Raw genomic sequence first — 16,113 nt, 5'->3', positions numbered from 1 at the left:
CCTCAACAATAATGCATAAGATGACTGTTATTAATTTTTTTGATGTATGTTTTAATTTCATTGCATAGATGAAAGCCAGCTTGTTGGTGTAGATACTTACCGCACCAGCTGACTGAGTTTGGCCATCAGCAGAGCCATTCTTTTGGCGGCCTGGATAATCTCATTGTCCTTACTGGACCACTGCTTGGCCTCCATGTGCAGGGCATGGGCAGCCATCTACAAAGAGCAAACAAAACAAAGATACAGTAATTTCTCACATGAAACCATAAAAACAAAGAATGTAGCTGGGACAACTATACAATTCAAATGAAATAATTTTCTAAATAACAGTAAATTCATTTATTGGCAAGGGGATCAAATCTTTCCATATCGCAGAATCTGATATTACTGTTGGATTTTACAATACTTAACATTTCTGGATGCGTCTTGAAAGTCGGCAGTTTGCAGCAACCATCTAATTGACCAAACTTGGTACCCAGTATGTAATTGTGAATTCACAATATCTGTTACATTAATTAAGGATGGGGACAAATATGTTCAGTTGAAATCAGAGTTCAAGACCATTTCACCAAGTTGTCTTATCCAACATCTGAGAGGATAATGCAAAGTAAATAATAGGTTTTTTCAACCTTTTATTTAAAAATTATTTATTCAAACTCAAGCCAAAGGATCCTCTGCCAAGTGCATTGCCTGTAATCCAGAAAAAAGCAAGGGTGTTGGGTAACAAGATTCAAGCTGGCCTGATACAGCTCACCTGTCTTACATAACAGAATCATGCTGGACTTGTGACTAAATAACCTACTTGTGCTGCTGTACCAAAGCAAACCAACCATTTCACTGTACACCATCTCCAAAACTTTTATCATGTTGATCTCACCTATATAGCTTAGTATGGGCACAGTTTCATGCTCAAAACAGGGTTAAAAGTGAAATTAAATTGTAAAATTTGAGGAATTCGTTTTAGTTTTTTTTTCAAAAAAATAATTTAATTTTGAGGTTCTAGAAGCAAAGCATTTACAAGATTATCCATGTGTTAAGCATAACATTTATTAAAAAACTGATAATGTATGATTTGAGTTTGTTACTTACTAAAATGAAAATGAACATCAAGAGAAAATTAATCAACAATTAAAAGACAAATACCTGAAAATGCAAAGAAATTCACCACCAAACTAGCCTAATAATAAACTGTGCACAAAAAGTATTTTTTCAGGATCTGGGTAGACATGTTCATCATTTTTTAAAAAGTTTTAGGTATTTTTTGCTTATTTAGGTTTCCTTCATTTTGTTTAGGCTTTTTTAAGGTCAAAATGAAATTTTAGGTTTTTTTGAGGTTCTTAAGGCCACTTCTAACCCTGTCATAATCAAAGTTATCCAAGATTTTGATGATAGAAACCCATTTACCACCTATTATAGCAATTTGATGAGAAATATTGTTTCCAGACTGAGAGATGTAAAACTAAGCCAATCTGATGCAAGGTGACTCATTAATCTGTGTAATTCTCACTTATTACAGAACCTGTCTCTATCTACGATAATAAGAACAGAAGTTTGATTACCAAGGCTGAGCAATATCCGACTGGACTCTCCAGATTGGTAACAATCTTAGCCAATCAGACACAAGATCAATTCATTAGTATGCATAGATCATCTTCGTAATAAAACTCATTTAAAGTCTTCATAGTATAAGACTATTTGAAAAGTTTTATCAGAAATATAGTGATATGAAATCGATGATATGAAATGAAGGAATTTTTTTTACAAGATCTTACATTATAAGTTAGTAACAAAATCCATCTTTAATGAAAACATGGAGATGTTGAGAATGACCTGTGGGAATTTTGTAAGAGGGATCCCATGAATATTAAACATTTATTTTACTCGGTGCATGATGGATAACACACCATGTACCAATGACAAGGGCCATGCTATAAGTTCACTAGAAAATACTGTCTGAAACTGCTAACAAATGGTTTCAATTTTTACTTTGTAATCTGGCAATTTGAAAATCTGACATATAATTTTACAAATTTAAATTTTAAAATATCAATTTAAAGCAGTTCTCTGACTGAGACTGAAAAATACAAATACAAAAAATGTACATGTACTGATTTTATTTCCAGCACCAGATTTCTCACATATTTGTGAAATGAAACCTAATCCATAAATCAATGGCAATTTTTCCAGAGGGTTGACTTTATTTCCATGGTTATTTAAATTAATGAGTAATAAGATGCTACCAATAATTTCTGGCTCTTACAGTAAGTTACTGTTATGTGAGAACCTTTAAAGTTAATATTACAAATTAAGAAAGGGAAGAAATGCCTTTAGAGATAAATTGTACATATTTATTACTAATAATTTTGACAATCAATATATTGTCTTTTTTTCATTTCCTTATCATAACTAGATTTATCCTTCGATTCTGTCCATCATTTGAAACACAACATTCTGAAGCAAGCCATCATACTACCTGGTCAACATAAATGGCTTTTCAATCAATCAGATGGACACTATTAACATTCATTCTTTTATATATTTCAATTGAAATACTGAGCACATTGTCTTTGTAAAATATGCACTCAACTATGGTCAGCACTGACCCCAATTATGGTCAGCACTCACCCCAATTATGGTCAGCACTCACCCCAACTATGGTCTACACTGATACAGGTCTTATGTCACATAATAAACCAGCATATATTGGTTTACAATGTTCATCTGAAAACATAACAAACACCGACCTGCTGGCACATAATGTGATGGTAAATCTTGGTCTATGCAGCTAGCAGTTGGAACAGGTTACTTGTATACAGTTTTCCCTCTTTATAACACTGTCCAAGAAAGCTGTACAAAATATATTGTGTTACATGTAAGATCACCTTTCATGTACTGGCATACATTGTACATAGGATTGCTTTACTGTCATACTGAGGTTCCTTATCATGAGTGATTTCTGCACATGGACATGGAACAAATCTGCCAAACCATACATAATCAGCAGCATAAAAACTATTTCTTTTGTGATTTTTATTTATAAATAAACTACATTTTCTTGACAATTACATACCTACCTCATTTCTTAAAATATAAAGATGAGCTTTCATCATTGGTGTTGGCTGATTTTTAACAAGTATATTCATCCACAAACTTTAAGCTCTTACAATGCTCAACTTAACAGGCCTCTATAACAAGAGTTAGTCAAATCAGATACATTTCAGAGATTTCCATAGACATACTCTGTACAGTTATATCATATGCCATAAACAAATATGCCCAATAATGGGCACTGTGATAAATGATTGTGTGATATAAACAAAACTGGCCAGAGTGCTGTATGTGACCATATTTTGCAACCCCTGACTATATGATGATGCAGTAAATCATACTGATTCAAAACTCTTTTCTCATTAAAGAGAGATGATGAAGGATGAGGGATCCTATTTTCAGTGAACTACTGGGACCAGATAAATTATCTGATAATACTTTAATTAAAAAGCACAAAAAATAAATATACTGAGCAATTATTCTGGTGTTAACCAGTACACTGACTCCTAATTTTAATGACATAAAAAGGGCACCATAAACATATACTGTGATATGTGACATAAGAAATGTCACCTTTCACTGGAGTATATTGTATAGAAAAATAAAATCCAATCAGTATGATGGAATTTCTTAAGTATACTCATTTTATCTCAGGAACCATGTTATACTAGGGTGCATTATGGTGAGGGGACCAATGTACTTTGCTATCTGATATTATAAATATTTTATATATTTTTTATATTTTTAAATCTGAGTTCATTACCAATAGGTTCCATTGATAAATAAAACAGTAAAATGGCATTTAGAATGATGTAACATGAAGCTGTGAAAAAGGGATTTTGTTTGGTAGATTTTGAAAACTATATACAGTAAAGATTGTATATTATATTATTGATAAAACGTTTTTTTTTCTGTTAGAAAATTCGAGTTTAATTTCCCATTAACATTCCTTCATCACAATGTTTATTGGGTTACTGTACTTGATTTGTGTGGTCTGTCAGAGAAAATAAGCTGATTTATAAAGGTTTTGATAACTTGATGCATTAAACAATGGCTATCAAAGGTGTAACAATCACACCGTATCCAAAATGAGTAATTTAAAATCATAGTTTGATGGTTCAATGTAATTAAAGCAAGATTTTTTTTAGCTTCACATCTTTGTGATGTCTCCACAGAGTGTGTTTCAAACTGTTTGTTAAGGCCAATCTTAGTGATCTTACCAGTGACAGTGATGATGATAATCATGCTCCTCTTACTACGGTGTGATGCATTACACCTTGTACTTGGGTCTGGTAATGAGGATGTTGATTTTTTTATCAATTACCACATATAGTAGCTTATAAGTTAAGTCAAATTCCAAACAACAAAGACCTTGATCTCCCATATCATAACGCACCTGCAGATTAGGGGGTCTATGTTGTATGTTCAACTGATTACCCTTAAGATATAACACAGAACCAGATCTGCTGGCACATGATGTGATGGCAGATATGGGACTGTGCAGTTTGCATTTGGAGTAAACTTGTAAGCGAGTATAAGCAGTATGTTATTTTCAGTGGTGACAATGTCACATCTGCGATACAACAACAGAAGATATCATTTGATCACCAAGAAGCAGCCAATGCTTCTGCCACTGGAAGTGATTTTGATGACCAATTTTTGACATATAAGTGATTTATTTTTTTATTCTCTGACTGGTACATGCCCATATATCATTTCTTTTACATAACGTGTAATTATACAAAATGTATACATATGTGAAAACTTAATTACAATTACATACAAGTTCAAAAATATTTCTAAAATTAATCATGCCAGCATAATCTTCTACAACATGCATTCCAGTGTCACTGACATGAAATGTACATCAACATTTTCAAAAATTAACAATGAATTTGGTTATAATGTTTCTTAGTTATAATATCAAAAAATTCCTGCCCCATGTTGCTGCAACTTAAAGTAAATAATGATAAATAAAACAACAGCTGTTCCAACTTATTAGCCCAATCATCTAAATTCCAATTGTCTGAATTATTGATGCATTATGTACCCAATAAATCTTACAGGGTTAGCCTGGAGTTTGACACAGCTGTTTCATTTTTGTTTTTGTTAGCATATCCTATGCCACATCAAACTCCTTCTTTCAGCCAACTATAAAAAGAACTGTGGTTTTATAAACAATTGTTTTGTAATTGTAGTTTCTGGCTTCTAATCCATTTTAATGTTTCCTGATTTCTTCAAACAACTGAGTTTCCATTGTTCATCTAACTGCACAAATAAACAAATGTCCATTTTTATAGCAGAAGATGTCTGTGCATAATTCACAACTCCTGGTTTAGCAAACTAAGTATGACATGAAGTGCACAATGGTTTTGTTTTTTGCACTACAATTTGTGTGGACTGTTATTCTATTATATATGGTAAATCAGACTGTTTTAACTGACATTCAAAACAATAGGTGTGTAAACAACAAGGGTCAGTGCAAAACAACAATATAGAAACATTACTCTTTTCAACTACAATAACAAAATACAGTTAAGATCTGAATATGTCAACACGCCAACCCAAACTTAGCTTTAATGTTTACAAAGCATGTATCTGATCTCTTTAATAAGAATACAAAAACTACATCTACTTTGCATTCAAGACAACAATTTCTAAGCAAAATTACAATAGCTTTTATACAGTCCCTGAATGCAAATGAGCAACTTAAGCATAGAACTAGCCAGAGTTCAGAATCATCAAAATGACAAATTTTGCAGATTTTATAATGCCTTATCTTAAAAAAAAATAATATATAAAAGAACAGAAAAGACAAAACCTTTTCCATCAGTTGATTTACAATTGTTTTCATCAAGTGTAATGTTAGTACACAAACTGAAAACATACTGGCTTTATTGTGGACTTAACTTCCAAAATTACTAATGAGTTTACTTCTTTAAAACCATAGTACATGATGCACAGTTTCAAGATCACCTTCAGGTGAAAATCCACAAAGCTGAAGTTTCATTTATGTACTAGGTTGTATGAATTACCTTTTTCAGAAAACAATGACTTAGGGTCTGTTTTTAGAAACATTTTATACCATCTAATACATCTGTTTTGATAAAAGAAAAAATGCTGACGTCTCATTAACATTCATAAAAGATATTTACTTTCATATAGTGGAGCATTTCTGCCATATGAAGAAAAGAAAAACTAAGATTATTTCTAGAAATGATATAAGAATTTTGTTGGTTAGATTATTTCTAGAAATGATATAAGAATTTTGTTGGTTAGATTATTTCTAGAAATGATATAAGAATTTTGTTGGTTAAGATTATTTCTAGAAATGATATAAGAATTTTGTTGGTCCTCCACCCGAAAAAATAAAATTTACAACTGAAGTATAAACATATTTTTTAAACTAATGGTAGATATTCAAGGAAACCAAAATATTTCTGTACAAGCCAAACATGACTGAAGTAATTGTAACTTATTGATCTGATTGTCTGGTAAGGCTATACAGAGCTCAGCACTGAGGCAATGGGAGGACAGTCCTTGCCCTGAGAGACACCACAACAGCTGACCCAAGTCTAATCTGGGCAGGATTCAAACCTGCAATATTTGACTTAGTGAGAGCATTACACTAACCACTGAACTACAGTGGTTACCAAGGAGACTGGTTTGAAATTCAGTACTTACCATGATAGGCTGGTTTTCCTGAGGTATCGGGAAGGCTATTTCATCTTCATCATCAGTCTCTGGGGGTGGGGGGCGGGGTGGGGTTGTGTCTGAGGGTGGGGGTGGTCTAGGTGGGGCATCTGAAATGACAAACCCAACAATCATATTAACAAAAATGGCCACAGGTAAGAATGTGTTTTTTGGTAAGACATTATTATGAATAAATGAAGGACAGAGATTTTAACTGCAACATCCTTAAAGAAACAGATTTTAGTAGTAATGGTTTTCTGTACAGTTCAAAACTAAATTTTCATAATCATGTGTAATACTGAACTTGTCCATTGTACTTCTCTCTGATAGGTCTTTACTGTGTATGTCCTTTGACATACATCATCTAACAACTTTTCTTAGCTCCCAATTCCTGTGATGAACAAGAATTCCATAAACGGTAATGCACTCAACCCATGTTTAATAGCCCTCTATGCAGATAGCTAGAAGGGCATGGTTGACTCGAGGCATTAATGACCAATGGGTCTCAAAAACCTGAAGTAATGTTACAGTGCAGAAGCCATTATTTTCTTATTAAACATACCATGACCTTTACCACTGACAATCAGACCCCAAAATACATGTTTCTCTCTAACATTAAGAACAAACCATCCACCTCTTTATTTAAAGAACTATGTTTTTTCTACAATTGTTAAGATCGAATCTAGTTCAAAACTAAATTTTTTAATCTAGTTTTAAAAAAACAAGCATACAATTAACTTTTTTCTAAAAAAAGTAATATTTCTTTCCAGCCATGCCCCCATGTTAGTCATTGCTCATAGGGGTCATAATCTGGAAATCTCTTTAGATTCTGATCTTACAAGCATGCTGACACTTTCTTCCAAACGTTGGCCCCTGGGTCTCTTCCTACATGCTGGGGACTGGCCTGTTGAATACAACTCCACTCTACAAGTATATATACACATACCTGGCATGACAAGGGGAATTATGTAATCAGCATTGTGATTTCTGGGTCAGTCCTTAACCAACTGGCCCTGCCTTGGGGTCATAATCTGAAAACCATTTCACCCTACTACTATACCTTACATACACTTTCAACACATGAACAGTCCAAATTACTTATGTGGAAAGTCCAGAGGTATCTTACTGTAATCCCCTGTACACTGGATTATAAACTGCAAATCAACCAGAACTCCATCCTAGAACTAAACTGTACAGGACATTTAAATGGCTTGAATGGGGAACGGAATTTACAATGATTAACTGAAAGATGGAAGGCAGTGGCTGAAAGAACCGACACAGGGTGTTCCATAGAATCCTAGTATACATTACTATCATCCATAGAATCTACTGACAGAATGAGTTTCCTGGTATAGACTGTGTTACTTCGAGTCTATAGCCAGGCAAATATTTCTGAAGAATATTGCTAAAATGTGGACTGTTAAGAAAAGATTCATCACTGACTTCAGCATAGCATTATGAGGAATTAGCAATAACTGAAAGAAAATCACTGAAACAATGTAAGATTAGTGCAGATGAAAAAAAATTGAAAATAATAATCCAGGGATTCCCAATTCAAAAGACATGATTGATAAAACTGTACAAATACACAAAAAACACAAGGTAAAGTGCTAATGTTTGATACATTGTATTCATAATCATCTCTTTTTTATTGTTGGGCCTTCATTTTTTTATTTTTCAAGTAGTGACTTCTCATTTGTTACAAATACCAATTTAAATAAGTTAGTTTACATACAATTCATTATACAATAATATTATTATAGCTCTGGATGAAGCATCATGTCCAATAGAGGTGCAACAATACACCGGTATACCAGTATATTGCAGTTTGCTATTATGGCAATAAATACCACAATACAGTTTTCTGTACCACTATTTTTTTCAGTCTTGCTTCATCCAACAAATATCTCTACACTGCACAATTTTTCCAATTTAATTCAAGAACCATAGTTGAATAGTCATTGAAGTAATTGAGTCAACAATATATAGTTACAAGGTAGAAAATAAACCACAATGTATGTAATGCCATTTTCAGATATTAATCACTTCCAAGCAGCATAAATGAAGTAAACTATATTATTGCAATATTGCTGCAGCGTTTAAATACCGTCTATACTCACTTATAAGTCGAGTCAAACTGCAAACAACAGATCATGATCTGCCACAGCATAATGCACCTGCAGATCAGGGTCTATCTTGCTTGTTCTACTGATTACTCCAAATAAACTGCACAAACACAGATCTGCCTGCACATTATGTGAGGGCAGATCTGGGTCTGTGCAGTTTGCAGTTGGACTCGTCTTATAAGCCAGTATATATAGTAGCACTAAAATAGTAAATTAGATAATATAATTTTAAGTTAATAAATGTATGTATAAATCACAACTTTCTCTGAAGAAAGAAAAGCAAATCAAGAAAATTATGACTGTAGCAAGAAAGAATTTCTTCAAATTCTTCTGAAAATAAAAACAAGAAACCAGAACTACCGTAGTATGTAGCATTGCAAGAACATCCACACTTCTCTAAAATACACTAATCCAATGCTCACATTCTCTGCAAATTCTGAAATATGTACTTAATAAAAAATACATGCATGATAGCATGCCTTGAAATTAAAAATTTCAACTGATCATGCGATGTATCAAATTTTTATCTCAAAATGTCATGCCATGGTAGTTTAAAAGTTTAATCTGCCCATGGACACCATACAACCAGGATTGTGCTGATAAAACTTATACATACATACATACACACGCACACACATACATACACACACACACACACATACATATATACATACACACACAGACATAGACACACACATATACATGCATACATACACACACACACACACATGTCCTTTATGCACAATAAAAAGTAGACTTGCAATAAGAAATCACATGCCATTAAAAAAAAGAAACACAAATCTCTCTCTCTCCCTCTCAATTCACACAAGTAGAGCTAATGAGTAACTGCCTGGAGAAGGGGGCCTAACCCATGGCAGCCCCAAAAGATGTATTAAAACAGGTTAAATTTATGGACTAGGACATGCCATACAATGTACATAACAAAAAGAAAAAAGTTGGATGATGCAACCAATAACCAATTGCCTGTACCTTCAAGCACCCAGCAAGTTACTGATCATGTGAAACTACCTTACGCCACTGATATAATTGGATCTATGAATAATGATGGAAATAATGACAAATTAGAGGGATACTGGTCATGTAAATGGAGTAAACTAACCTCAAGAAAACAGCCAGTTATGGGGGACAAAAACAGCTTCTTGCATAAGTCATTTGTTTCCCTTTGATTTCTGAAATAACTGTCAAAAGTAGATTTATCAGAAAGAATCAAAACACCCTTTCCAGACAGCATCTCCTGTGATGATGAAAAGGCATTTCCAATGACTTTCATCTGCAGGATGCTTATGGTCATGGTGTTATTATAGACCAAACCCTGCTTATTTTGTGAAAAGAAGATATGGACACACAGTCAGTTGTGCTCGCATTCATGCAGATCACAATTTCCAGCAGTTGATCTTAAAGTATAGTTCCCACCATAAACCAAGATATGTTCACTCCATTGCTGAGAAGGGACCTGATGAAATCCAAAACTTTGTTCCAGTGGGCAATGTTTTGGCAGCCACTGGGATTGGATGATCATCTGCAATGGTCTGATGAAGAAGTGTCTAAAAACAACATCCGCAGTGGCATATTAAGATCCAAGAAATCTTGCACAAAATACAGACATGCGCACATGGAAGACACCATTGAGATGATCTTATGGCTTGGTTCTGATGGAGGTAAACTTGATTCTGAGACATTCTGAACATACCCAGTCATTTCTGGTTGGATATATATTTGAATAAGAAACATGGTCCTTTTTTTCTTCTCCCACAAGTCTGCACACTCACGCACTCACTCACTCTATCTCTCACACACACATGCACAAACACACACACCCACACCATTATTTTGGTAACTGCTATAGGATCATCGAACATTAAATCTTAGGGAATAAATAGTTTTTTGGCCTTCAGTCTGTATCATGCTTTCATTTAACAACAGTACTGGTAGCCATAAAAGTGCACAAATGCAAGTTTTAAGCACATTCAACAGAATGATTGGTTGTCAATAAAATAAACAAAATAAAGAACAAGGTTGCAAGCAAGCCATAACATTCAGACAACAGGCATTTCTTGGCAGTTTATGTCAGTCATTCAGTGTGTAATACTTGATATTTTGTTCCTGCATTAATAATGATTTACAGAAATTATGCACTTTCAATGTCTCTGTGTGTGTGTGTGTGTGTGTGTGAGATTTGGATTTTTAACGTAGCTTTGACAATTTTTCAGTCATATCGCTATGATGTCTGCAGTGTGACAGTTTATAGTGATGTCCAGCACTGGGGCATCATGCTGCAGACATGTAGCATGATGTCCCACCCAGTCACATTATCTTGACACCAGGTCAACCAGTCCTAACACTAACCTCTTAATGCTGAGTGCCAAGCGAGGCAGCTCTTAGTACCGTTTTTTTAAGTCTTTGGTATGACTAGGCCGGGGATGAAACCCACGACCTCCAGCATCCTTTCAATGTCATCATTTCTGACAAACTGAATTGTCATACATGTAGCTGAAGGACAAATGTATGACTGTGTAAAGCATGATACACAATTTATCTGCAGTCAGTAGTTCAATTTAAAGTGAAAAGGTTCAAAACTGTTGCTGTGTGAAATTTATAATTTTCAAGGAAGGACCATTGAGATCTGCTTGAGAATTTAAGCATGGCAAACTTCTGTCTTGAATTCTACTCTTCAGTTGTATGCAAGATGCAAACAAGACTTGAAATTATTTGCATTTTTCCAAAAGATAAAAATTTAAATCTAGATAAAATCTCCAGACAAAGGTGACAGATAAGTATCACTTCAAATGAGGACCAAGTAACTTTACATGGAATAATATGTAAAACTTTACTGCAAACACCAAAATAAAGATATACTAATAATAAAGATACATCAATTTATTCTGCAAACAATGAACACACTTTCCTGCATGCTAAATAAGGTAGTCCATGAGCATCGTTTGGTTTGGTGTTTTATGGCGCCGCAATGCAAGTTATTCAGTGCCAAAGTAGCTGAACTAGGCCGATTTGATGTACAATTTGAACTCACAACCTTTCGGTCATGATCCTGACATGACAACCACTGAACCACCATTGCTACTGCCTGCATTAGTCATCTCTTACAACATGCAAGGGAGCACACTGGGTGTATCAAACATTTTCAAGCCTGCAGAGGTTCAAGTCAAGTTTGGGAACAAATTTATACTTCTGGATATTAAATGTTGTGAGGAACCTAATAAAACACATGGATCAATTTGAATATACAGCAATACTGATCCTACAGTTATGAACTTTAAATGTAACTAAAAACCTGGTATGAATCCAAGATATACATATATATTTGCTTGTAAGTCGAGTCCAACTGCAAACTGCACAGACCCAGAGCTGCCTTTGAGTAATAAGCCAGCAGAACTGGGTCTGTGCAGTTAGACAGGAGTAATCAACAACAACACAGACCTGGATCTGCAGGCACATTATGCTATGGTAATTCAGACTCTTTTTTTGTCTGCAGCTGGACTTGAATTATAAGCGAGTATATACTGTCTTCAAAGGAACACACAGACTTTATTGAACAAGGTTTTTTTTTAAATCCATACACTCAATAACTATTTTATGTTTCACAGGTGGCTACAGAATGGGACTTGATTTACTTAATCAGATTACAAATATGAAGATTTAATTTTGAAAACTGTGAAACCAGCCTATATGAAGAGTCATGAGTTTATCTGTCATTACGTTTTTTCAAATTCTATTTCCTACTGGTTCCTTTGTGAGCCAAGACTTCTTGGATAACAATATCTTTTATTAATTCATAAACAGCTCAATAAAAACGTATTTCTGTACAGTTGAGATTTTCAAAGGGTCTGCATAAATGACAATTAGTTTCAAAATTATTTTAAAATGTAACACTAAAACAGGTTATAAAAAATTAAAAGGCAGTACTATAAGGATCTGTACTGAATTAGTAAACTGAATCCTGGGATCCACGATGCACAAAATTCCTGAAAACCAAGCAAAAATAATTATCAATATAAACTGGTTGAACCTCTGAAATTGCTATATAGCTCCTGTGGGGGTGGAGGTACCGGTGGAGGTGGTACATAGGAAGGAACTGAGAATGATGGTTGTTGCCTGCGATCCCGATGTAGAGAGGCTGCAAGAGATGCGAATATGAGTGATGCATACACATGCATCTAAGATTTACCAACATTGCCTATAATAAGTTATTTTCTATTCACAAGCCGCTGGAATTTTTATTTTTGAGTTTAATAAATATGATAATACGACTGAAATACTGGTATATATTAAAATCAAGACCTTTTCTAATGGATAACGATCACCATGTGAACATACATACCACTTGCTTTTAGGATGATTCAACTGCAAACTGCACTGACCCAGATCTCCCATCACATAATAAACCAGCAGATCTGGGTCTCTACCATTTGCTAGGAGTAGCAACTAGTAGAACTAAAAACACAGATCCTTATCTGCAAGCGCATAATGGTATGGCAGATCTCTTTTTTTAGTCTGATTTGACTTATAAGCAAGTATAGGTGGTAAGTAATGATGGGCAATGCTTTTTCTTGATTAACAAAAATAACATACTAACGGAAGGACAAAAACTCATATATAAAATGGTTTATGCTATAATTTCCATGATAACATCTGAAGGAAAACAAATAACAATAAACTGTATAGGCAAAATACATCTACTCTGTACACAATAGCAGCTGCTGTGACCTATACAAATGTGACAATCATACTGTATTTACTCTGTACTAATTAACATTAACGGCTGCTGTGACCTATACAAATGTGACAATCATACTGTATTTACTCTGTACAAACTAACGGCTGCTGTGACCTATACAAATGTGACAATCATAAAATATTTACTCTATACACACTAACGGCTGATGTGACCTAAAATGTTGTGACATACTGAACTTACTTGCTTAAGAGTCCAACTGCAAACTGCACAGACTGAGATATGCCATTACATGACACAACAGATCTAGGTCTATGCAGTTTGTTAAAATTAATCAGCAGAACAAACAATACTGACCCTGGTCTGCTGGCACATAATGTAACAGCAGATCAAGGTCTGTATTACAGCTGGACTTATAAGTGGGCATATACACTATCTAGAGTCCCATCTGAAGCATCATACATGTACCAGTATGCAGCTTCAGACAACATTAAAACAATAAAATTAACAAATGGTTTTTTTTCAGTATAAATGAAAACAATGCTTTTGTAAGAATTTGCATCACATCAAGTTACAGATACAAAGATTTAGTGTATAAATAAATAAGAAGGAATTTTCTAAATACAGGATGGGGTTTTAAAAAAAATAAAGGTATGGCATACAAACATGATGCATGGTTTTGACACATTCAGTACAACTTATTTGTAATTTTAGAGAAATTATTGTGAATTCACATCCTATAATAAACCCTGCCTAGCAAATATAGAAAATACAAAAGCACTCTAAAATATGCCAAACAGAAGAATCTGAGTCTTGCTAAAATTTATTTTTTCTGTATTTTACCTTAATTATTAAACTTAAGGTTACTGCTAATATCTCATAATAAGTTTGCTATTTAAATTCCATTTCTTGCATCGAAAACACTTTTCAGCATTCAATATTAACAATCAGATAAAACTGGACAAAAATTAATTCTCAACTGCAGCATTAATTTCATTATTTCTACTGTACAATTTTATTTCCCGTTTTGAGTTAACTACATCCACTAAACTCATACCAGGGCAAACTTAAAAATGAATTTTGTCTAATTTTGTCTGAAATAAAGATTAACTGATTAAAAGAACAAAAAAAATTAAAATGGCATTCTAGCATACAAAAGGTAAAAAGCAAACATATGCCAAAGGATGAAAATGAGAAATGTAAATGAAAATGTCTACTGGTGATAACAAAGAAATAAAATAATTATTCATATAAAAATTAAAGCCTATCTATATATTACTGCATTCGATTACAGTGAAACTCAATTAATCCAGACACTTTTGTCCCCCTCCCTTTCAACTGTATTAATCAAGAATACAGAGTAATGAATCAGTTCAAGAAATCTGTTTCAAAATAATTCTTTTTTTTGATTTTAAAACATTTAGATAAACAGAGAACAGATTAACCTGGCTTCACTGTAAATTAACATTACTATTAGTGTACGTTTTGTGAAATCAGATTTTGACCTTGGTTAAAATGCTACTGCAGGCGCAATCATATATATTTTAGTCATGGTGAAGAAGGCCTGTCAAAGTTCTCTCCCTTTCAAGACTCTCTTAATTTTGTGGCAGGTCCCATACTAAAAATATTGACAATTAATGAAACTCAGTGTGCAAAATATTTTATATCTCACTAATTTAGGGATGAATTTCTTTGTCTATTGTTATCATGAAAGGTTTAGAGTGAAATTTCCCTTGACAGGCTTGTATGATCGGTAAATCACTGCATAATCATCCATGTACAGCATTTCTAAACCTCTTACATACAATTAAGTCTATATATATATATATATATATATATATATATATATATATATATATATATATATATATATATATATATATATATATATATATATTATTAGTAGGTTGGGGGGAATTTTTGTGTGGACACTACTGAGCCCTAAACATGCGTTATTTTACTTGAAGAATTATCACAAATCCAACTCTTCTGGCATAAGAAATCAACCAATGGCCTTAAGAAGTACTGACAGAGACTATTAGCCTTAGAACACTAGTTTAACATTTTGCACTGCACACGCCTAACACAATCTTAAATTTCAAGTAAACAAGCAGCTATAAAGCTCTGTTTACTTATAAGAAGATATATTTGGAACACGTTTTAAGTGCAGAACTGCAAATTGGTCTTTTTTAAATTTATGCATTGTGAAATGAAACTGTTTAAAAAAATGAAGACTTACATAAATACAGCACTACCTCATTATCAGGTCCCTCATTAGGACACTATTCCTACTATAAGGCAGATATGATCCTGCATTCCAAGTCATTTTTCTGTAGTAGAATTATGTCTTACGTACTTCTCAGGAGAAGAAAGAATAGTCCTGCTACCATGGACAACATACAAATGAGGGAGTTCTGTTTTGTGTACTTCATATTAAGGTGGTCTCACTATATAGCAGTATACTCTATGGCTTCTATGTACAGCATTATAATGAGGGAATAATGTATTATGTACTTCATAATAAGGCAGTTTCAC

The 16,113-nt window shown here is 33.7% G+C and overlaps 1 protein-coding gene across 6 annotated transcripts in view; it reads right to left on the bottom strand.

The window, feature by feature from the left end:
* The window catches only part of LOC149787694 (vinculin-like), a 134,221-nt gene that overhangs the window by 33,667 nt on the left and 84,441 nt on the right, over positions 1 to 16,113 (bottom strand). For 5 of the 6 annotated variants that reach the window (XM_089973881.1, XM_089973882.1, XM_089973884.1 and 2 more), the window contains 3 exons: positions 12,913 to 13,020; positions 6,733 to 6,851; positions 101 to 216 (listed from right to left, as the gene is read on the bottom strand). In XM_089973881.1, coding sequence (XP_089830007.1) covers positions 101 to 216; positions 6,733 to 6,851; positions 12,913 to 13,020 — 343 coding nt within the window. The remainder of the gene's footprint in view (positions 1 to 100; positions 217 to 6,732; positions 6,852 to 12,912; positions 13,021 to 16,113) is intronic. The other variant, XM_089973886.1, reaches the window with a different exon arrangement.

This window comes from Sinohyriopsis cumingii, chromosome 11 (assembly GCF_028554795.1).
Source record: "Sinohyriopsis cumingii isolate HCF-2022 chromosome 11, ASM2855479v2, whole genome shotgun sequence".
NCBI classification, from domain to species: domain Eukaryota; kingdom Metazoa; phylum Mollusca; class Bivalvia; order Unionida; family Unionidae; genus Sinohyriopsis; species Sinohyriopsis cumingii.
Note: the sequence above shows the minus strand (reverse complement) of the source record. Positions and strands in the feature narration are given on the sequence as shown.